Below are 22296 nucleotides of genomic sequence, written 5' to 3' on the forward strand. Positions count from 1 at the left end.
GGAAAGAAGGGGCCGCCGAATAAGCGACCATTTTCGATCGAGGGTGATTTTGGTCTCCTTCAGCATGCCTTCTCATATCGGAAAATGCTTGTCTCTGCTACGTGAATATAGGTGTGCGCGTGTGTGTGTGTGTGTGTGGGTATTAGTGGAGGTGGGAAGTTGATGAGACATGGGGCCAATAAAATACTGGATCAACTGTACAAACAGAAAGGCCATACACACCACACACCGCATCGCAATAAAGATTAAGGACCTCTCCAGAGCCGGGCGAGTCATAAACACATAAAAATACTAATGTACTTTTTTGTTCACTCCCTCGCGGGCAATGCTCGTAAGGTGTCCTAAACTCCTGAACCCATGGGCGACCTGTTCTAAAGCCTTTTTTGCCACCCCAGCCGAGGATGAGTGCAAGATGAGTGGCACGTTCGGGTGTACAAAGGGCTCCCACCCACCACAAGGATGAAGAACATCCCGCACAAGAATATTGTTATTGCTCGACTTAAACGCAAGAAAAATAATAACCCCAAAGATCCGCAGTCATCGGAGCGAACCGGAGTGTCTTGGCGGTTGGTTGGTATGATGCTGTCAAACCCGATGCGAAGCGTGCTGTGGACGGGATCAGAAAGGCGGGCGATCCACTAAGAAGTGTGCTGTAAACATAAATTTGATGTTGATTGGATTTCTGCGAAATGGCGCACATTACATTACCGCAGCGTGTGTTGCGAACCGCGTAGTGGGTGGGAACAACACCAATGGGCGGACGTTGGCCATCGAAGATGAGAGGCAGGAAAAAGAGGAAGCACTGGATCACAAAAAGCGAAGCGTCGTAAAAGAAGCCTGTGCGAATTAAATATACCATTATCATAAAAACGCTTATGGTTTACCGGAAGCTCTGGTGAACACTTGGGCAAGAAGGACACCGAAAAATTAACTCGCATGAGGAAAGGATAACCGTCTTCGTTCGTGAGAGCAGTAAAACGCAATAGCGAAGCGAAGATTTTGTATCGATTTAGTATTGTTACGCCAACGGCTACAAAAACTGCTGACAATTAATCTGTGGGAAATTATAGTTCCACGTACCTCACCAATAATTGCTTCCATATAAAAGATGGCCGATCTGAATGAAGTTCAGGGTGAGGGAAGCTTTGTAAGCGGAGGGATTCTGTATGGACTAAATTCAAATGAAGTACAAAAGTCTGGAGGATTACGATATGTAGCAAAACAAAGAAACAACAACAATAATTTTGTTGGCACCTAATAAAAAAAATGAACAATGTACTACAAAAGATAAGCTATACACAAAGAATAAATTTGTTTGAAAGCATTGGAACTCAATGGCATTGACAGAAGAGTATTATAATTGGGAACTGCGCGAGATTAGACAAATCTATTAGTGTACAAATAAAATCAGTGAGGCACAAACTATTTTTTTGCTATTTACTGGGATTATACATACTATGACCATCGAATAAGGAAATAGTCGCATAACATTTGTATTCTCCTCTTCTTTGGCGCAATAACCGTTTTCGGTCGACAAACTTTGCCACCGAAAGAGTCCATTTCTCCTAAAATGTTCATAAAGTTCCAAGTAAAGAGCTATATAAATGAACCAAGTGTAAAAATTATATGAAAAGTTATATGAAACATATGAATTTCCCATAGTAGGTTAGTCAGTCCTACGAATAAAAGGTACGGTTTGGTCTATACAGGGCTTAACTGTTATGAAAATAATAATAATAATAATAATTTGACTGTCTTGCCAAAAAAGTTTCCTCAAAAGCAACATTTTCAAAGCAGCTCAGCAAAATTCAGACTTTGAGCAAAAAAAGTCTTTAAGAAGGAATCTGTACTTCTGGGTTGTTTTACCTTAAAAAACTTGTTATGACACAAAAACGCCTATCACGATGTACTCCAGTTTTTTATAAGGTATTCAAACTATGTTAACTATTCGTTAAGGATATATTTTGGTCTGTCAAATCCTGAAAATGTCTTAAATCCTATAAGAACCGATAATACATTTAAGGCCAATCGATGTGCGATGAATATTTCTTACGGGGTGAATACACAAAATTTCATGGATGCTCTTCATTCAACAGAAGCTATAATAATATGGAATATGGATGTATCAGTGGTTAGCAAAGTATGGTTCACGAGCCACATGCGGCTCTTTGATGGTTCTAAGGGCCATCTAACATAGACAGCATATATTTTGATATTTCGTTTATCGATTTAAATATTTACTTTTCTTTCTAGGTTCTAGATATTTACTCTTCGGGTCGCAGAGTTTGTCGACCTCTGACCCATATCGGATATATTTAATATTTTTGCTGATGAGGGCTAGTAAGAAAGACTGTCATCACCAATTAATGACAGCCAAACAAATATTGATGGATACAAACACTATTTCAATCGATTAAATTTTGAGCGTAATAATTCTTCAACCGTGCATCAACGATTACTTCAGAGCTTTTTGAATTCTGTATAAAATATTGCTTAGATATATAGATATAGATTATAGATGAAATAATTAATTACCGTACATGGCTGGACATTTTGAACCAGCAACTATGAACTTGTTGGTTCATAGATGAAGAAGATTAATGAATCATCAAATTAAAAGAAAAAAAAACCTATTTGTGCTTCGTTGATGAGTTGATTGGAATATTTCATATATTTCCAGTTTTACACCGAATACTATTATCACGTGCGAACTATCAAATGCGCACTGTATTATTTATTGACAGGGAATAGGAACGTGCAATATCTGTTCTGACCAACATCTTAGATAAGTTAGAAAATTAATATTGGTTCGTCTATAATTTAAGTCAGAAAACTTAATTTTCAGCCGGTCAGTGGAAAATTATTCATCATTCGGGCTAACTCATTTGACAGTTGGGTTCCGCCATATTTACTAAAAAAAAACCCCCAATGACTGACAAGCTAAAAAAGAATTGAATCAGGATCGGATAATTAGATATAGCCTATTGTTATTGCGTAGGAAAAGCAGATTTAAATAGATCGTACAATGATTGTAATGAAATAACAAGAAAGAGATACTTGCAATGACACATGTATAAAAAGAAACAGGAAACAACAAATCAAAGAAACATTAAATTATACATTACATGAGTTGTGCAGAGAGTAGGATTTCCCACAATAGGACATATTGTTGCAGCGCCTGTTGTACATCATTGCGTCGGAATTGGTTTATCGGCACACTCCAAGCCTAGTTTTGCTGCGTAAGATACCAAGCAGTACACACTTCGGCAAACATTCAACTTGTCGGGTTTATATCCGTATATGGCTTTCGTTGTATTATGCTGCTATCGTTTGTTTGCTTTCGAAACCTCAACATACAATAGCGTTGAATCACAGTTCTTGAAATCTCTCAAATACGCACTGGACACAAATGTACACACTCACACACGCCAACAGACCAACACACTGAACTATGGGAGAAATAAGCCACGCAACGGATTAACTATCTACCGTTGATCGATCAACAGCCGGTTGACTTCTGAATAGCCGTCGGTTAACGTAAAGTTCATTCATTGAATTACATATCACAACAGTACGCGGAAGGGTCAGCAGGTTGGTGATAAGGTACTTGTCTCAAGGACGACCATGGGCCCCCATGTTTCACGCTACTCGCCTGCCTGCCTTCCCCGTACAGGCGCCGACTTAAAGCGATTGCAGTGATGCACTCGGCAGCCTGTCTGAATGGTTCCGTAATCCTAGCTGCAAGGACTCTACGCGTCTGATCGAGCCTGGCGTCGTCTCGTAGGAAGTTACCATGGGATCCTGCCGAATGTAGGTTACACCATCACCATCACTACGGCTGTGCTGCCCGAGCCACTCAAGACGGGGTTCGATCCTTCCAAGTGGCCTGATTTCGTATGCACAGCGGGGTGGGGACCGATAGGAGTGGGCCAGTGCCAGCGGGTGTGGATGGATGCCGATTGGATTGAAGATTGGGTCCGGAGTGGAAGCGTAGAGCTGCACAGCGTCTCTCAAACGAGCAATCGAACAAAATCGATACTGAATGAAATCGGCACGCTTTTGGGGCATACCGCTGTGCGGCTACGACGGGATGGAATCTTCAGGACCAGCTCATTCTCACACACTGCGATCTTTCTCTTTTTCTTTCTCTTTCTATGTATCGCTCTCTCGCTCTATCTCTATCTGGCCTCACATTCACTCGCACTTACGATAGCGCAGACTTTATCTATTGCACTCTATCAGCCATCATATCATTGATAACTCGATTCCGGCGATGATCCTGACCCGTCCCCCCCACGTCGTTCATTGAATTTGTTGGAACCGTGAAAGTGAAAGTGAATTTCCTGATTCGATGTGTACTGGTTTGTCGTCACGTCTTGCAGGCTAAAGATATACGAAACTCTAAACAACAAATCTGTTCATAAAATCGACTTGGTGCAAACTCTATCGAAATGTTATCTTTTGATCTATGCTGTGCGTATTTTGCTCGAGAGCTGGACTGTATCGATGATTTTTGGTGTTGACAATCGGTATGCATTTGAAATTCCTCCAACAAGTCGAGCTAATCGTTTTTGTAATGAAAAGCATAAGAATTTCTATATACTCTCATATACAATATCCTCACTAAGCTCACAAACACTGCAGCAAAGCAAAGGAAAACACAACTGTCGCCAACAATACCTCCGTCCCCGAAAGACGGCAGAAACTCCCGGCAAGACAAGATTCACCGAATTCACACAATCAACACACTGGCGGTGGCAGCTGTTTGGCTTGAATCACTGCATCCGCTGCTGTGGCTGCTGGAATGCGCCCGCTGGCGTACGTTTCCACGCTGACGATAGCGGCAGACGCTTAGCAACGGGTCCACGACGACGCGACGGTGTAGAATGAACTGAATTCGATACCGAAATCTATCCCCTGGTGCACCGCACACGCCAGGACTTTTCCGGCACAAACTCCCTCCCTCCTTCCGATCTCAGGCCACCGCCCCACGCACGCCTCCGCGCTTCACGCAGCTTCCACAGCCAGTGGATGTGTTCGCTCTCCGTTACTCAATCGATTATCCCTCTCTCGCTACGTTGCCAACAACATTTTCCCCGTACACATGGTGCATGCGTTCCTGCTCTGGCACGGTATTTTAGGAGTAATTTTACTCCCTCCTTACCCATTTTCCGGATCCCTTCTTCCTGTGACCATTTCCCTCGCACCAAAGCCAATCCGAAAAGACCATAAACAAGTTCGGTTGGTTCTATTTGTCCAAACTGTTGCAACAAAGCAGAATATTGTGACATGGTGAACATTTGGAGAGGACGTTACACTATCAAACAACATTCATGAATTTTCACTTTGTTCTTCTGCATAGTCCGGATATTGTGTCGATAAATAAAAATCTGGATAATATTGTAGTTTCTACATCAACATCAACAATATCATGAAATTAGTACCTTAGCTAGAACACGAACCATTAAATTCATCAAGACGAAAGGACATGCCGGGTAGGTGTGGCCATAGTATAGCACCTAAGCAAACGCCGATAAGCCAGACTGTAGCCAATTTTATAAATCAGCTATATTCAATTTCAAGATATTTTCATGAAAGCCCGCACGTCCCCAGAAACCGCCGGTGCAAGGATTAGACGTGTTTTGACCTAATCCTCGGAAGTATAAAAAATCATGAAACAGTATACGGTTAATTGTTGCGTGATTGATTTCACACCTTCAGGCTATCCTGGATATGTTGTGATGACTTGGAGCCTAGACCAAGATTTCAATTTTTAACGACCTTGAGAGATCATTTCCAAGAGGTGCACCACGGTGCACACAGGCCATGTACGGGAAATATTCTTTCCATCGTGAAAAGTTATGCTAAAAACTTTACACCGCACACTGGTGGTGTAAAATGGGCGTATCACGGAGGTAGATGTCCTGATGCTCGAAGCATCCCTACACGCACACACACAGCATGCAGCATGCTCATGATCTGGTTAGGCTCCGCCCCGTAACATCCTGGACAAAACGGAGTGTACATGAACAGAAAGGCACGGAAAATGAAGAGGAGCGAGCGAGAGAAGCGGATGTTATCCCACGACCACCAAGCACATGCAAGCGCATGCTCGCTAGGCCTCCCATGAGGCAGAGAGCATCGACATCCGGCAATAACAGGATGATGGCCGTCATCTCCTGCGGCCGGTTTGCTCTTTGCTTGGACAGTGCAACTCAGTCTTGGCATCAGTCTAGCTTCACGCAAATTGTAGAGGCTCTGCGAGCTAACGTAAATCGATCGGGAAATGTAGCAGCTCTGTAACGGCGGCGCACACCTGGGGTGTTCGGTAGGATAAAAGCTGCCTTAAACAGTGCGAAAGAGCGAGAGTTCGTCGCACCGTCGCTGCCGGAGGCTGTGGGGTGATATTGTAAAGATTTCATTTCCCGATTGTTCACAAGTTATTGTGGCACCGCTTGCCGCTAAACAAGTGAGTGGGAACGCATGCACATCAAAACAAACCTCACTTGTTTTGAAGTGTACATCCACTTGTTTGGAGAAGGAAACGATGCGCCAAGAACGGACATCATGCTTACAACGCGCATAGTTTTTCTACCACTTGGACCGAATGAAGCAAGCAACAGCCAATGTTCGCCCTTAGAAAATACGGGTATTTTGGTCAAGTATTAAGCGGCGACTTGTAAAGAATGCAGGGGGCAAGAGGTTGTTGCCGAGCTCGTGAGGTTGGCCTGTATATTACGGGTGAAATGTTTCATTTTAATAGCGGAATGCAATTATGAAACTATTTTTGATACACATATATGCATACCGGGGAGCGATGGACGATTCATTTTAGAAACTCATGGTCTTGATCTTTGGGGCAGCGGTTTGGAGGTTTGGCATTATTCGTCAAAGTTGTGAAACTACAAAACCAACCTCCAGATGGGGTGTGGGAAAAAAAAACAAAAAGAGAAGCAAATGTAGCAAAAATGCTTCTCTTACTACTTTACTAAATTAACTAAATATATTATAAAATTTTAACAAATTCAAATTGTTATACGTTAAATGGTGAGGTAAAGAATACGCCTCAATGGGAATGTTTTATATAAAAAATAGAGCAATTAGAATGTTTTGCGTTCATGTGTTAATCAATAAAGTATGTATACATAAATCACATACCACTTATGAGCATAATTTAAAACTACCAAATATTCCGCCTTTTATGACCATGATAAACTGTACAATGAAAACTTGCTGTGAACTACATCAGGTGTCGGCAGAACAATTGAACCAGATTATGTGTTTCCTCCACAGCCGGGTTATTCAAAGGCCTTTCTTTTTTTAACACAATGTTCCGAATCGATCTCGATCGATGCATTTCATCGCTGCTGCTTTAAAACTTAACGATAACAATCAGCGCACAGTGAATAGCAACCGGACGAACCTGATCGGCTCAGATATCGATCCCTATTTAGCGATGGGAAATGGTACACCTGTTGCGCGCCATCCAAAGATAGCATTAAAAAAAGGAGTGAAGCATCCGACGATATTGCAACAAAAAACTCACGATGGACAAGAAATGTTGAGGACAACAGTAAATCGGGCAACTCCCGCTGCAAAATAGGAACGAGATTGTTGTTATAGCGCAACTGTAGATTACAGCGAACAATTAAATCAATCATTTTATGAGGCCACTAGCGAGGGAGGGGCGGGAATCATGTGTTAGTTCAAGCTCCTGGCCAGCGGTTCGGCGATAACCATCTTTCCAAACTGGTCGAAAACACGATGATCCACCTGAGAGGGTGTGTATCAATTACTCGTTCCATGCACGTGTCAGCATCCAGCACAGCCTCTCGCAAGGCACGTGTTGCATAACCCGAGCCGTCAATGCGACGAATATACGCCCGTCCCAGTCGTACAGGTGGCGACGAAACTCCCTCGCCCAGTTCCACCGCCCCGAATGCCCGAAACACACACATATTCACATACTTTTCAACCCTCTTACTCTCATGTTTTTGTGTTTATTATTATTATTTTTATCTGCTCATTTGTACCATTCGCATCACCCTCAGAACCCCTTTTTTTGTGCGACAGATAGCAGGTAAGAAGCGTACGCGCAACACTGGCTGTTTTTCCCGCTGCGTAATCCTAATTAATTGATGCGCAAATGTTGCCCAACAGCTTCAGCATCCCGAGCATATGTTACGAGCCGATGGGTTTCCTCTCTTCCTCCTCACGGCTTCTGTTTACCACCGGCCACCAGCCGTGCACATCATACACGGACGACACCGAAACGGGACGTGATGGCAGCAGCAGCGGCCACACACAACAGTTATCAAAGGTAAAAAATCAATTCAACTACAGCGAGTCAAGAGCGATCCTGCACGATATAGCTGGGGTCGATATAATTTTCGAGTTGTTGTTAATCCTCCCATTATTAAGTGCGCGCCTGAAAGTGATGACCTGCACCCCTTGCGTACCATGCCTCTCGTGCCTTGCACCTTTACACACCCGGGGTTATATCTTTTTGCGTGCGGACCACAGCCATGTGCATCCGCGCACGATCCGCACGAAGGACTTTGGCGAAGTCCCGCCGAGCGCGCGGAGGGATAATTCTTCCAATCAAGACTAATTATTTCAGGATTACATTCGCTTCACTACACCTCGATGCTGCAGTGTGCTCGCTTCGGATGTAGTGCGCACATTGCTCCTGTCCCTATACGCATCCTTCCTAAACTGCAACATCATATCCCAATACATACACACTTTCTCTCGTCTGGGGTCTGGGGACGCAGCTCTGGAACCTAGCACAAATCGGAACGGCTTTGGAATTTCTTTTTTGTTGCTTTTTTTACTAGTGTGCAGTATAGGGTCTAAAAAAAGGATAGCAAACGTTTTGGGTGATAAACACATCAGTGATCTGATTCTCATGTCCACACAAGCCTTACACAGTGAAGGTTGTAGCTGAATACGTTCGGATTAATCTGAAGGAACGTGGAACTTTTGCCTCTTGAAAGGGTTGTAAGATACGTCAATTAGAAATAAAGGTTTCATTGTTTTTGTAAGCCGTTCAACGTACTTGGGCAATATTACAAATTCACATCAAAACTACATAATAGGAAAACTCGCATGTTCACTATCCAGGCGTGAAATATCATGCCTGGCAACGGAAAACAGTCTAAAACTTGCATTCTATTGTGTAATGTATCGCAGCTACCGTGAAGACGGTGGCAGTAAACTTGGCGGAGTAGAACTAAAAGTAAAACTGCTCAGGTGTATTTTAAACCGCTAATTTGAGCTACAATTCTAATCCCGCGGTACGAGCATCGCCTGAACAACTTGCGTGACCATTTAAAGATACCAAGTACTCATGAACTGCCAAGTTGCGGCGGTTCTAAGACACGTGAAACACCACTAGCTGTGGATGCGCACGAAACAAAAATTGGCGCTCAATAATTTGAGCAAAACTAATTTCTACCGCTCGCTAATACGACACGCTTGCACGCTTTATTATTACGAACCGGCAAGCCACAAACTCTCCCAACTGAGCAGAAAAAAAAGAAAATACGCCGACACAAACCCCGACGTTTCCTCATGCTGAAAATCTTGTTCTTGTTCCAACTTCTGCACCACAGCCCATACGTCGGGTCGGGCAAATAAATTTAGATCAAGAAGATAAAACTTTACATCGATGCTGCTTAGCGTGAATGTCGCTTTACGCGTTCGAGATATCTCGCTAGTTAAGAGTTTTAATTAGTTCGAGATTTCTCTCCAAATGCTCGCCTTCCGGTGAAAGCGTTTCGCCCTATCCTTCCTTATCATATGGCTTGATGTCTCGCTATCGCATCGATGATCTACAAAACACGCAGCGCGCACGGTAGGACGAGGGGCCACGGTGTGAAGGGGGCAATGTTTTTCACCAGCCCAGCTTCTGGACGCACTGCCGGCGCGCAGGAGGGGTGATCGCATCGAATTCAGTTGGATATAGACACGGTGTTTTCATTCTCTCTCTCTCTCTCTCTATGCTTTCGCTGTTGTTGCGGGTATATGTTTCTTCATCGTGATGAAAATGAAGGAAACTCGTCCTTTCCACTCAGCCGAACACGGTGTGCTGGTGGTTTAGTCCTAGGACATTCTTGCCGCCAGCCACCGGAGTTGGTTTGTGATGTTGGCTGATGGGAAAGAGGAAAATTGAGAAAGCCACTCAGAATAGATTGGAGTGACACAAAGTGGAAGCGCTCCCGTCTTTTGCCACGCCGCTACCGGAAGGTGAAACCGTATCAATTTCACCCCAATTACCACCCCAGCCAACTGGTGGCCCACCTATAATCAGGCCCGTAAACAGCCGGCACTGCCACTGTTGTTGATAATCTGACCGTGGGAGGAGCGGGGTTTGGTGATGGCCCGCCACGATTCGCTCACTCGAACGGAATACGGTTGGCTGTTAATTTGTGATCCTTACTTTCTTTAGCGCATCCTTCGATGGCTTCCCCCGCAACCAGTGCGCTCTTTCCTTCCAGACAGGCGGAACAGTGCCGAACCCACTTGACGAGATAATGAGTGATGAACAGCAGAAGGTAGGATTAGGCTGGTGCCACCACCGCCACCGCCCGTCGCAGGATACGCAGGCTAAAAGTGATACATTTAATTGTGCCAGTGCTAAGTTCCCCTTCCCTAGGTTCCGAGACAGTGCATGCAAGCAGCGGTAAACGGTAACCACCACCGACCCTTACTCAAGGTTACAACGGGCACGGGTTTTTCGCAGTTGCACTGAGCGTGTCTGATTACACGTATTTTGACGTATATTTTGACAAGTTTGTCGGCGATGAAGGGCGTACATGAAGCAGCCGCCGTGGCCACACGGATCTTGCTATTATAAAAAAGGATACGTTTAATTAAGCTACCCGCACTATGACCCCTCGATAAATGCGGGGTTGAAGCGAAGGGCCCACGGAAGCACGGCAAAAAGCGGTGAAATGAAATCGAGATAATAATAGATCAAAAGATGAGTTGTTTATCAACACTGATTTGACGTGAATGTGCTCAGGAACGGAGAAGGGCATGTTTAGGGCGACAGTATCTGGGGGAAGGTTTGCGACAAGAACATCACACGATGATAATACCAGAAGCAGCCACAACGAGGGAACGTTTGCGAGAATAATGAGACATGAGACCAGAGAAGCCAAAGACGGTCAAACGGAAGAAAAAAAAAACACGCAAACTATAAACAAACAAATCAAAATCCACAAATTTTCTATCATCACAGCCGGGGGAATGCTTTCGAGGAAGCGTATGCTGTATGTTTTTTTGCCCGATAATTGACATGATTATGCTTTTGAAGGAAAGGCTCGCACATGCTAATGGTACAATGACTCTAAACAAGAAAATTGGAATACGATTGTAAGCAATTCAAATGTCAAAAAGTGTCAATACGTAGCCATTGAGGGAAATTGGATCATAGAACCAAACCGTGTAATGGTGTATCCCCTAGATACTTTAGGGGATCCCGCCACTCGCTCGAGGGGGAGACCCCTGCCTGCTCACTTTATATGCGAAATTTATTTGTCGATTTTGTCTGCAATTTTCTTACGCCCGCGGCGCTCCTACCATGTTTCCGAGAACGATTTACGCACCGATGGTGCCAGAATTCCTCACGTGTATCCATCCACTTACGAGCCAGCAGGTAGGTGTGCGTATGTTGCATGCACGGCCAATGCTCTACTGCGAGCGGTAGCCAACCGTGGCGAACGAAGATGTGCCGATGATCAATGCCCTTTGATTCTGGGAACGCAAATAAGCCTACACGTAGCGCTTCGCAACGTCTAAAACGCACGTGTCGTCACGCAGTGTGGCAATTGACGAAAGGAAACATATTTCCGAGCGTTACATTTTCGCCATCGGACGCATTGGCCCCCAGTTGGGGGAGCCTTTTTATCCCTTCTGGGTCAGTGACCTTAAAGCTTGTCGTGCGTGCGCCCTAATCAACTTCCTTCATAATGTTAGCCCCGTCCATGGTAAACACAACACCCGAATATGTCACGCGCGCGCAAACAAAGCAGTGCGTCGTATCATCTGCGTCTGCGGATAATGCTCCGTCGTAGTGAAAATTGGATACGTCAGCATTTTCAAATATCGAAGTGTTTGCCAAATCGTCGGTAATGGATATGCTCGAATGAATTTGTAACATTTTACACGATTAATTTGTTGAACAGTGTCAAAACAGTGAATTTGGAACAATCAATTTAGCTTTCACACAATTCAAAGAACGGCCTTTTACGCTATCGTATTCCGCTATGATGAGAACAATGAATCCATCTAGAGACTAGACATGGGCAAAATGAATCAGAACTGAATGATTCATTCCACTCTTTACACTGAGCGAACGAGTACCGCACCGCCAGATAAATGGAAATGATTCTTCCGCACGCTAGCGGTGCGGTATTGATTCTTCGTGCGGACGCTCTCCCTGTCGACTATGAAAGTGTGCGATACATCTCCGCACGCTAGCGGTGCAGTATTGATTCTTTGTGCGGACGTTCTCCGCGCCGACTAAGAATGTGTGCGATACATCTCCGCACGCTAGCGGTGCGGTATTGATTCTCCGTGCGGACGCTCTCCCTGTCGACTATGAAAGTGTGCGATACATCTCCGCACGCTAGCGGTGCGGTATTGATTCTCCGTGCGGAAACTCTCCCGCAAATATACCGATCATGAAAGTGTGCAACAAACCACCGCACGCGGTGCGGAGTTCATTCGCCTACTCAGAAAATCAGCATGCTTTTTCGATCTGATAGTGTGTTGACTAGAACGAGAAAGCTTCTGTTATCCATGTCTTTTTCCCTGTTCCGCAAAATAGCGATACACTCTCGCTTTAGTAGTTTTTTTTCACCAGACCGAAACTGCAGGTAATTTTCCATATGTTAGAAGCACCCCATGTCGGCTTTGAATATATGAAAAAGATTCTCCTCATGGACTATGTTAACCACATTTTTTTTAAACTGTACGATTAATTGAATGAGTGTTATGAATCCGTTGTTTTGAACGGCGATAAATTTACATTTTTATAAAAAAAATACTTTAAACGAGTAGAACACAAAATAAATAATGATATAAGGAAATTAAACAAATCGTGATAAATTTAAAGTTTAGTTGAGCATTAAAACAACTTTGATTTCCTTTTTCTCTACTTGTAGATGGTACTATATAAAAATAAAAAAATAAAATAGGGTGTACATTCTTGCAGTATAAAATCGATATTTAAAAACATACTGCACCTCGGGCGTGCACGCGTTCAGTTCATTTCACTGAGCGAACTGGACCGCACCTGATCTTTAAAAAGAATCATTTTTCCCATGACTACTAGAGACAAGTACAGTTCGTTGATTTTTAGAGAGGTTTGGCTGAGTAAATTTTTAGCAGAAACATAATTATAAAAAAATGTATTGAGGTAATTAAATCTCACAGTTAAGTAAACCAAAATATGTTATAATAGATATGCAGGTGGTCCCCCGAGATACGCGGCAACATACTAATGAATATATAAAAAGTGGGACAATGTACATACAACACACAGAGGATAAATGCATTTTCTTGTTACATTTTTTTAAAGACCGCCGTAATGCTTGCTTAGGTAAATAAACGTAAAAACAATAAATTCAATATTCAATGTTCAAAAAGAAGCAAAAAGCTTAAGAATGACTTAGAGAATCCATACAGAATTTCATTATTTCGTTTTTAATAACAATAAGGTGTCAACAACATTAACAAGAATTAATGTAGTGTACCATCCATAGGCAAGTTGAGATATACTAACAAAGATTAAGAAAAAGCTGCAACACCACTTACCTGTTACGGTTATGTACTGAGGCGTACCACCGCCCGGACTCTGCACGACGGCCACCTGTGGCGTCTCGTCTGCAGTGGCTTCCGAACCAGAGCTACCGCTTTCCACGCTTTCGTTTGCAGTCGAACTGTCCAGCAGCTTCTCACCGTCGGCCTTGATCTCGACACTTTCATTATCGTCATTCAACTGTACTAGGTCGATCAGCGTACCGTTTGTGTTTATCACAATTTTCTTCTAAAAAGAGGCACAACATGTTCATTAGTAATTTGCATAGCGACGAGCAGGTTGATAATTTTACTCAACGCCTTAACGAACCTGCTGAATGATTTGTTGCAACGACAGTCCATTCGCGTTACTCAGGATGTTCATGATGTTGGAATTGTTTGCCAGCAAGGCAGTCGGCACGAGCGCTCCTTTCGCGTTTCCATTTTTCAGCCCACCACCGGCAATGGTGATTGTGGGTAGCTGTGTCGAATTTGCACCAGGACGGGAAGCCATCACGGTTGGGGACGAGCTTGCCACACTGACCGTTACTACCTCGGCCGTGGTTTGACTAGTACCGTTCGCTGTGCCTTCGGTCTCAGCGGGTTCAGTGACGGGTTTCTGTACTGCTGTGGTTCCTCCTTCGCCAGCAGGCTCGACTGTTACGGAAGCAGACCCACCACTTACGGCGGGAATCACGGCAATAAAGTTTCGCTGCGCTGCTAAACGTGTCGCCATGTTTTACGGTGCTAAAATATCAATGCGCGTTCTGCTGTGCATAAATAGTACTCTCGGGCACTAGGAGAGCAGCCGGTTAAATAGTTTATCTGTTAATCTTCCCTGTAAAGTGTGTCAGGACCTGCCTGGTCGCTCGCTCTATAACATGCGACAGCTCAAAGTTTGTCGTTGATGATAACGGGGTTAAGCGTTGATATGAAATGTTGTTCAAGAATGTCTGGGCGGCACAGATATCACTGGAGTTTTTGGAGAGTGAAATGGTACTGATGCTTTGATGGTAATCGTTACTAGCTTCGTTTGATGAGCGAAATTACTCTAGCTTGAATGATAAGTTTTGTAGGTTTGTTTCTTTGTTTCGATGCTTAATATTCTCTCTCTCTCTCTTGAGATGGATAGGAAAATTATGCTCCCAGACTGAAGGAAAAAAAATCCTGAAATGAAGAGAAAACTGCTTTAAATTCGTTTGGTTTTTGTTGTTATTAACGGCCTAAGCGTAGGTTTAGCTATCCTACCATGTACGCCATCTATTGAGAGCTTTATGAACTAATGTCAACTTGAGCTATGGCAGAGTGGCTTTGCATGGAACTTAGAATAATTAATTGAATTGTAAAATTATGATTTTGTATTGCATAACAATCCTGAAATTGCTGTTTGATTGTACTATTGGTTCTAAGAAATTGCTGATTTTTTATTCAGCACAAGGCTCGGAAATGAATGTTATATTTTCACATTCTCGTCCTCTCCAATTCTCTTATTTTCCCATATGGATAGAAACAACACATCACAATCGCCGGAAAACAAGCACAGTCCAAAGACGGGACAATTTAAATCTTCCGGGAGATTAAACATTACGTTATACACCTCACACACCCACACACACACACACTCACGCACCTTGCCGATGGGAGGACACGGGGAAACACACACGGTGTATTGCTACGATTGTATATATTGTTGATAAGCACAATTAGCGAAAAACAAAACAGCAAACGCCGGTCGGTCGGTCGGTCGTCAGGAAACAGAAACGAATGCACCAAGCCCAGGACGGCTACTGACGCCTAGCGATCAAACCTGGCTACTAAGGACTGCAATATGCTGCTAAGGACGACCGGTGCATGGTGGTAGCAACGGACTTTGTTAGAAAGCAGACAGAGCGCACAGGAAAGAAAACACGTTAAAACACTAGGCGACTGTCGAACGGAACCGTATCGATCAAACAGACTCCCCCGAACGCCTGTCTGTGTCGCTGTATCCTTTACTGTACTGCGACCAGGGGTCCCACTCTTTTCCCGCAACACAGTAAGGCACGGCCAGCTGCGCACCCGACCCAGGATACGCTTCGCTGAACAACTTCGCGGTCCGTTGTTAGGGGTCGCGCTTTAAAGGGCACTTCCCCGAGCGTGTGGTCCTGGTGGCACGTTAGGCGAACGCCATATGGGGGACGCGATCGCTGCATCGTAGTAGAGCTAATGCACGCTAGAGGAAAAAATATATATCGTTCCCCTTGGATACGGGGGATATATGGTCGTGAGCAAATTGAAAACCTTTTCAAGTGGAACATTCTTTGCTTGGGTGGGGAGTAAGCTTTAGTGGCGCAAAAGAACGTAGTATCCTTTGCTTAGGGTACTTGTGTGTTGCGTCACACATGCTTTGTATGATGTGAGATCGGTAACGTACATGCACTAATATCCTCACATTTCATTTCACGTTTTAAGTTGTGTAATTATGAAATATATTTTCAAAAAGTTCAATTGAAAAAAATCACATTCCGTAAAGTTGGGACCATTTATGCGATCGACAACAAAAAAAAACCAAGAACAAGTGTGGTAAATTCTCGACCCAATGATGCGTGAAACTTGGCAACCCTTGGCAACGCGTGCCATGCACCTGGAAACCGTCATGCCCGATGTCTTCCCAGGCGCGCATAAGTTCTGGGCGTTCTGCCGCCCTGTAAACAAACACCAGGCCAGACGGTTTAGAGCCACGGAAGGAAGCAGTAAGGACACCATCGTCATCAGAGTCCAACAAAATAAGGGACAGTCACATATTTCAAATTGTTAGCTCGGCAAACCCCACACAGTGCCCCGCTGTGACACACGGTCCCCGCCATATTGCCTTGCGGACAGTTGCATTCATGCGTTGTTAATTTTCCAACCAAATCGCCCCCGCTACCCTGTTCCCACAATCCAACCCAGCCGAACTTACCTCTCTATCCTTTTCGAAGGATGTAGAGCATCTTCTCCGGGGAAAAATCCTCGCACTGGTGTGAGTTTCGATCCATCGTTGATGTTGGGGAGGGGACACCTATATAGAGGTTGCTCTACCAAGTGGACGGTTGCATTCCAGCAGTGGTTCTGTTGCTTGAAGGTTCTATTGCACCGACGGACGACCTGTTGTTGTTGTTACACAAGCACTAGTCACAGCAGCAAAAGGAAGAATGTTAGTTTTCCAACATGACGTACGCACACACGCACGCACACACTCGAACGCACCAGGCTAATGGGGCAGGAAGTAGCAGTGGCCCTTTGGCTCGTTTTCCAGCAGTTACGAAGGAATGCAATATTTTCCTTCTCAGTCGGTAAGCTATGCGAACGAACCGGTTACTTGTACAAGCACAAATCTACTTATTAGCCGTTTCGCGTACCGAAAGCTGCTGTGCACTACGCCAGCAGGTGATTGCTTTGCTTTTCCCAATCCTTCCGTACGCGGGGATCACTCGATAAATGCTGCCCAATTGCCTGGATTTGCTGCACTGGGTGTACGAGGTGAGGACGATGATTTCAGCACAGAAACACCATACAGGAATATGTTGCACTTCTCACCTTACGAACACTGGAGCGCAGTTTTTGTCTTTTTCACGATACGATATGGACGCTCCCCTCGGTTCAGTTTGCTTGTTTTCACCCAAAAGTGTCGTTGACGGGGCACACAGCCTGTGCGAAAAAATGGGGAGGCGGAAAATCCTTTGCCTCAGTTTCGTAGCAACTACTTTGGTGAAATCTCTTTTATTTTGTTATTCGTTTTTCAGCTCGTTGCCAAGGAGACAAAATTTTGACAGCTGCTGTCAAACACTGCTGAGCAAAGTGTAGACAGCGAATGGGCGACGGTCTCGTACGTATGTTGGTTATTTCTTCATTTCTGTTTAGTGGCTCGTTTCGATAATAATGTGAAATAATACCATCAAAGTTATCGGTATCAAAGTTTTGCAAAATACGCTAGAAATAATCGCTGTTGAGTTTAAATAAGGCAAAACATAGGTTAAACTTGATCTATTAAGTTGCAAGCTGAAATATTTCATCACGAGCGTTAAATTGGTGTACACAAAAATAGTTTCAATAACATATGTTATTCAAAATAAAATTCATAATCATTCAACAACATTTATAGTATTTATATTTCTGTGAGTTTTTTTTTGTTCTGTGTCAGCCGCCATGCTAAGCTTCCCGCTTCCAAAACTTTCAAACCAGCCGCCGTTTCATTGGGAGTGTAGACTGTGCTGCATGCTTGTTTGAAACCGCCGTTGCATGAAATGTTTCACATTCGTTTGAAACATTTAACCGTTGTCTCAATGACCAAATATACACCTTCATCTTTATGCTCGGCATACCCGCGTATTCCAATAATTTTGATAGGTAAATAGTTTTTCATATTAAAACTTCAATATTAATTGTATTGCAAATTTTTTTTTTTGAAGCCTCATCTACTTTTTTTATCTAGGTCAGAAAACTTGTTTTTTCGAAAAAAGTCTTCAGTGCTGTCTTATATAAAATATATTGATAGTACCTTTTTCATGTGATTATTAGTGATGTGATGAAAATTGATAATTCAGCAACACTTTTCTCTGTTCGTAATGAATATTATAATTGTTATACGAAAGAATATGAGGAAAAAGTACAACATTATAGGCATGAAAATACGTATTGAACGTTTGATTTCTTTTAAAAATATATTTAAAAACTTTATAGAGTTGAAGGTTAGTAAACTGAATTTGCAAAATATGAAATGAAATAATTGGCAAACATAAATATGACTAGCTAAGAATAATTTATATGACTATGTAATATGACTAGCTAAGGATAAATTATAATTCCTGCATAAACTAGCATTTTCGGACCATAACTGCTCAAAAACTCAATATTTAAAAAGTGTTTTTTTTTTGAATAGAAGTAGAACTTTTGCGAAGGATTCATGAGCGATCCGTTGTTATTTTGAATACCAATCCTGTGTAACCAGTAATTGATGCATCTTTTTAGTTGGCAATCTTTTTCGTTGGTTGTCAGTAGATGGCAGACAGTTCAATGCAAAGAGTTCTTCATCTTCTTCTTTTTCTTCTTCTTCTTCTTCTTCTTCTTCTTCTTCTTCTTCTTCTTCTTCTTCTCCTTCTATTTCTTCTTCTTCTTCTTCTTCTTCTTCTTCTTCTTCTTCTTCTTCTATTTGGCATAACGTCCTACGCGGACATGCCAACCTATACAGATTTTCGAGACTTTGTTTAATACCACGCGGGATAGTCAGTCCTGCCTACGGGTAGCATGGTTCATTCGGGGCTTGAACCCATGACGGGCATGTTGTTAAGTCGTACCAGTTGACGACTGTACCACGAGACTGGCCCTGGACTATATTAGGATATGGATTTTCATAATAATGAAAAAACAAACAAACAAACAAACAAAACATACATTAGTGAAAAAAAAACGAAAAATGTGTACCCCAAAAACACGATTGTATGGAAATAATTTCCAATCCGAAAAGATTGTTTTTCAAGCATGCAGAACATTTATGTTCTACTTTTTATCATCCAAAACCATTACGAGCAAAACCGTCTGCTACCGAAGGGCAGAGAAAGAAAGCATTACTCACAGCGACTTACAAAACTATCGCCTTTAGAACATCATCTCTGGGGGGAGATTAAGTGGGTTGGAGTGGTGGGTGTTTGGACGGATTTGTCCCTAGCTATCTCTTTTACACATATTTTTTGATAATCTTTTCTTTCTCTTCATGTTCCCTACTCGTGCGATCCCGCTCACTCGCGCACTCATTTTCCGAGCAGGTATGATTGTGGCACGGCAAATCCTTCTGCGTGCAGTGTTGTCCCTACGCAAGCAAAAAACGCCCAAGAAGTCGGGAAAAGCATGGTAGGCCATGGTTACCCACACGCAGCCGTAGCAGCAAAGCACCGAAAAATCGGACCGGGAGAAGAAAATGTTGGTAGTTTTGTTTACTTTCAAAAGAAATTATGTCGGATCACACGGATGAAAGGGAAGCTGGGACGACGGTCGAAATGTTGTACAAAAGGAATTTGAATCAAGGAGGGCACGATTGGGGCAAAATAAAATTTGCTACCAAAAAAAGCATATTTTTCAACATCACACCAGTCCGTAACGTTGTGGCAGCGGACGAAGTGTGAAGGTCCGGGACGCATCGCTGGGTGTTGTTACCGGTCTCGGAGGGATTTATTAGATTTTTTGGTCAGCTACTGGCTGCCTCTTGCTTTTTTGATTTCGACCAGCGGTGAAGCACTCAGCAAGACACATCAAATGAATCCTACGCATCAGGGACCAGCGCGGATGGACGGTTCTGTTGAAGGCATCTTTTTTTTTTGCTTGTTCGGATTATTCCATGCGCTAGAAGAAAGTTGAAGAATGAAGGACGAGGGTTTATGAAAAAATATTACGGTTGATGGACTCCTGCTGGGGCGGCTCTTTGCCGTTAAAGGAGGAAAAGGTGGGAAGAAATGGTGCGTAAAAAAATCAAGCTCCTCATCAATGTGACGCGAAAGGAATTCAAAACGGAAAGGTACACACACCGATCGTTGAAGGTGTCAATTTATGCAAAGGCTTTATGTGCGCTAGCTCTGTGCTTGTGTGTATGTGTGCTGCGATTTTAATGGTAATTTGGTTTTTTTTTGTTAGTGCTAGCAATTGTTCGAAATCAAAGCATAACGAAGGACTGGAGCATTCGCTCAGTAGCAGCAGCGTAGAAATTCACCTCTGTGGGTTGTCATCATTTACGAGGAGAGCCGTGATGATCAAATAATTTGTGTGAAAAACTTGTGTGAGCACAGCATAGCTACACATAAAACATAACCAACTCGGCCACAAACAACTAAAGCAAGCATGAATGCGTGTGACAGAGACAGAACGGGAAGAATATGAAAAAAGAGAAAGAGAGAGAGTTAGCATAGAGCATAAATCTTGCAAGAGAGTCAAACGAAGGGAAAAATGCTCTCTTTCATGCCTCAAACGAGCGCAACGAAAGCGAACCGAGAGCGAAAAACTCAGAAAGCTGCCGAAAGAGAGAGAGAGATAGAGAGGGATGGGAAAATCCTATCGAAATGTCCCTTTAAATGTGTGTATCGTTTAACAGGGGATGTCCTCCGTCGTCCACCCTGTTCCACTGACTACCGTGCGCCCCATTTGTCCCCTTTGCTAGGGGGAAGCGGGATTAACGAAGCAGGAAAGTGGCCGGACGTGGTGATACGGTGGTCCTTAACGGTGAGCGTGAGAGTAATGCGCGAAGAAAGCCATCAGCCGACCAGCGAACTAACAAAACAGCTCGGCGAAGGGCCGAGTGAATTTTCACCAGCCGCACGGTTTCGCATTCGGTCACCGCCGCTAGGAGCGCTCTCACGCTCCGGTTATATACATTTATAACCACTAACGGTAGTGGCGTTTTCTTTCCCTCCCAGCAGCACCCGAATTCCTGGCCACTGGGCAAAGTTTTACCCTGGAAACAAAGTTTCCGTTTTTCTCCGGTGTGGGGTGTGCATTCGCCAAAATAGGGCAAAACACAGCAAAAAACCCAGGTAATGGAAAGTAAGATGGTGCAAAATTTAAACGGACCCCTTTTGGTGCAACCTCGGGCAAGATCCTAGGCTGGAGTGTGTGAGTGAAGTGATTGTGGGGAGGGCACAGAGGGCAACGGAAATGAAAACTACTGCCACTGCTGCTGCGGTGGCGTCCTAAGTAGGCTGTGGTGGCGTCTCTGCGATCATCTAGTGTTGTGTGTGACGGGGAGTGCCGCTAGCGAGGGAGTGTGAGGGGCAAGTGCGGCTCGTGTGTGTGTGAACAAGAATTATGCAGAACTGAAAAAAAGAAAGCCCCGGAAATGGTACGAATACGCCGTGTTGCCGTGTGCAGAAAATGTTATGTACAAGTAAAAGTTGAACCATTAAGCTTCCTTCTGCGGGTGATTGTGTTAGTGTAGTGGGTGTGTTGTGGTGTGCATGTGTGTATGTGTATACTCGGAATTTTAGTGATTTTTTGGAAGAATCCGTACAGTTCGCTTCTCTGCTCGCAGCTGGCCAGAATTATGTGTTGCGGAGTGATTCGCTACACCAATTCATTCCCCCCATCTGTTCCAGCGTACCAGCGTATAGGGCCATTGCGTTTGCTTCTGCGTTGATTGAAGAAGGTGGCGACCCGGATTTCTTCAAATTGTGATGCGTTGGTGCACGTTTGTGTGTGTGTGTGCTGCTGTGTGCATGCATCAGTGTGCGCGCATTTGCAGTTGACTGTGGCAAGTGATGAAAAGTGGATGAAAAATGCGAAATTATTACATTCCACACGGCAAACAAGTTCATGGAAGCAGTAAGGTTTTACGGCGATTAGGTTTGCGCTGGTGGGCAAAAAATTCCACGGAAAATCCCCCCCTCCTCCCGTGTCCAAGGCATTGGGATGGGTGGCAAAGTTGCTGAGTTGGGGGAGGGGCAGCCGTGTTGGGGACAGCAGCAGTGAAATATCGATCGCAGGCAGGTT

At 43.8% G+C, this 22296-nt stretch overlaps 2 protein-coding genes across 14 annotated transcripts in view; one reads left to right on the forward strand and one right to left on the reverse strand.

Annotated features, from left to right (window-relative positions):
- LOC1278772 (DNA-binding protein RFX2) overlaps positions 1-17610 on the reverse strand; it is a 33578-nt gene extending 15968 nt beyond the window's left edge. For 2 of the 10 annotated variants that reach the window (XM_061641436.1, XM_061641433.1), the window contains exons 1-4: positions 17365-17592; positions 16748-17294; positions 14138-14973; positions 13825-14056 (exon numbers count right to left, since the gene is read on the reverse strand). In XM_061641436.1, the coding sequence (XP_061497420.1) occupies positions 13825-14056; positions 14138-14542 (637 nt within the window). In that variant the 5' untranslated portion in view covers positions 14543-14973; positions 16748-17294; positions 17365-17592. Of the gene's footprint in view, positions 1-3125; positions 3450-4680; positions 4909-13824; positions 14057-14137; positions 14991-16747 lie in introns of those variants that run through there. The other 8 variants (XM_061641437.1, XM_061641431.1, XM_061641432.1 and 5 more) reach the window with 8 other exon arrangements.
- Positions 17611-21089: 3479 nt separating this feature from the next.
- The window catches only part of LOC1278773 (rho GTPase-activating protein 100F), a 36995-nt gene continuing 35788 nt past the window's right edge, over positions 21090-22296 (forward strand). For 3 of the 4 annotated variants that reach the window (XM_061642625.1, XM_061642623.1, XM_061642626.1), the window contains exon 1: positions 21090-21344. The gene's annotated coding sequence lies outside the window, so the exon portion shown is untranslated. The other variant, XM_061642624.1, reaches the window with a different exon arrangement.

The sequence above is a fragment of the Anopheles gambiae genome, chromosome 2 (genome assembly GCF_943734735.2).
Source record: "Anopheles gambiae chromosome 2, idAnoGambNW_F1_1, whole genome shotgun sequence".
Taxonomy (NCBI): domain Eukaryota; kingdom Metazoa; phylum Arthropoda; class Insecta; order Diptera; family Culicidae; genus Anopheles; species Anopheles gambiae.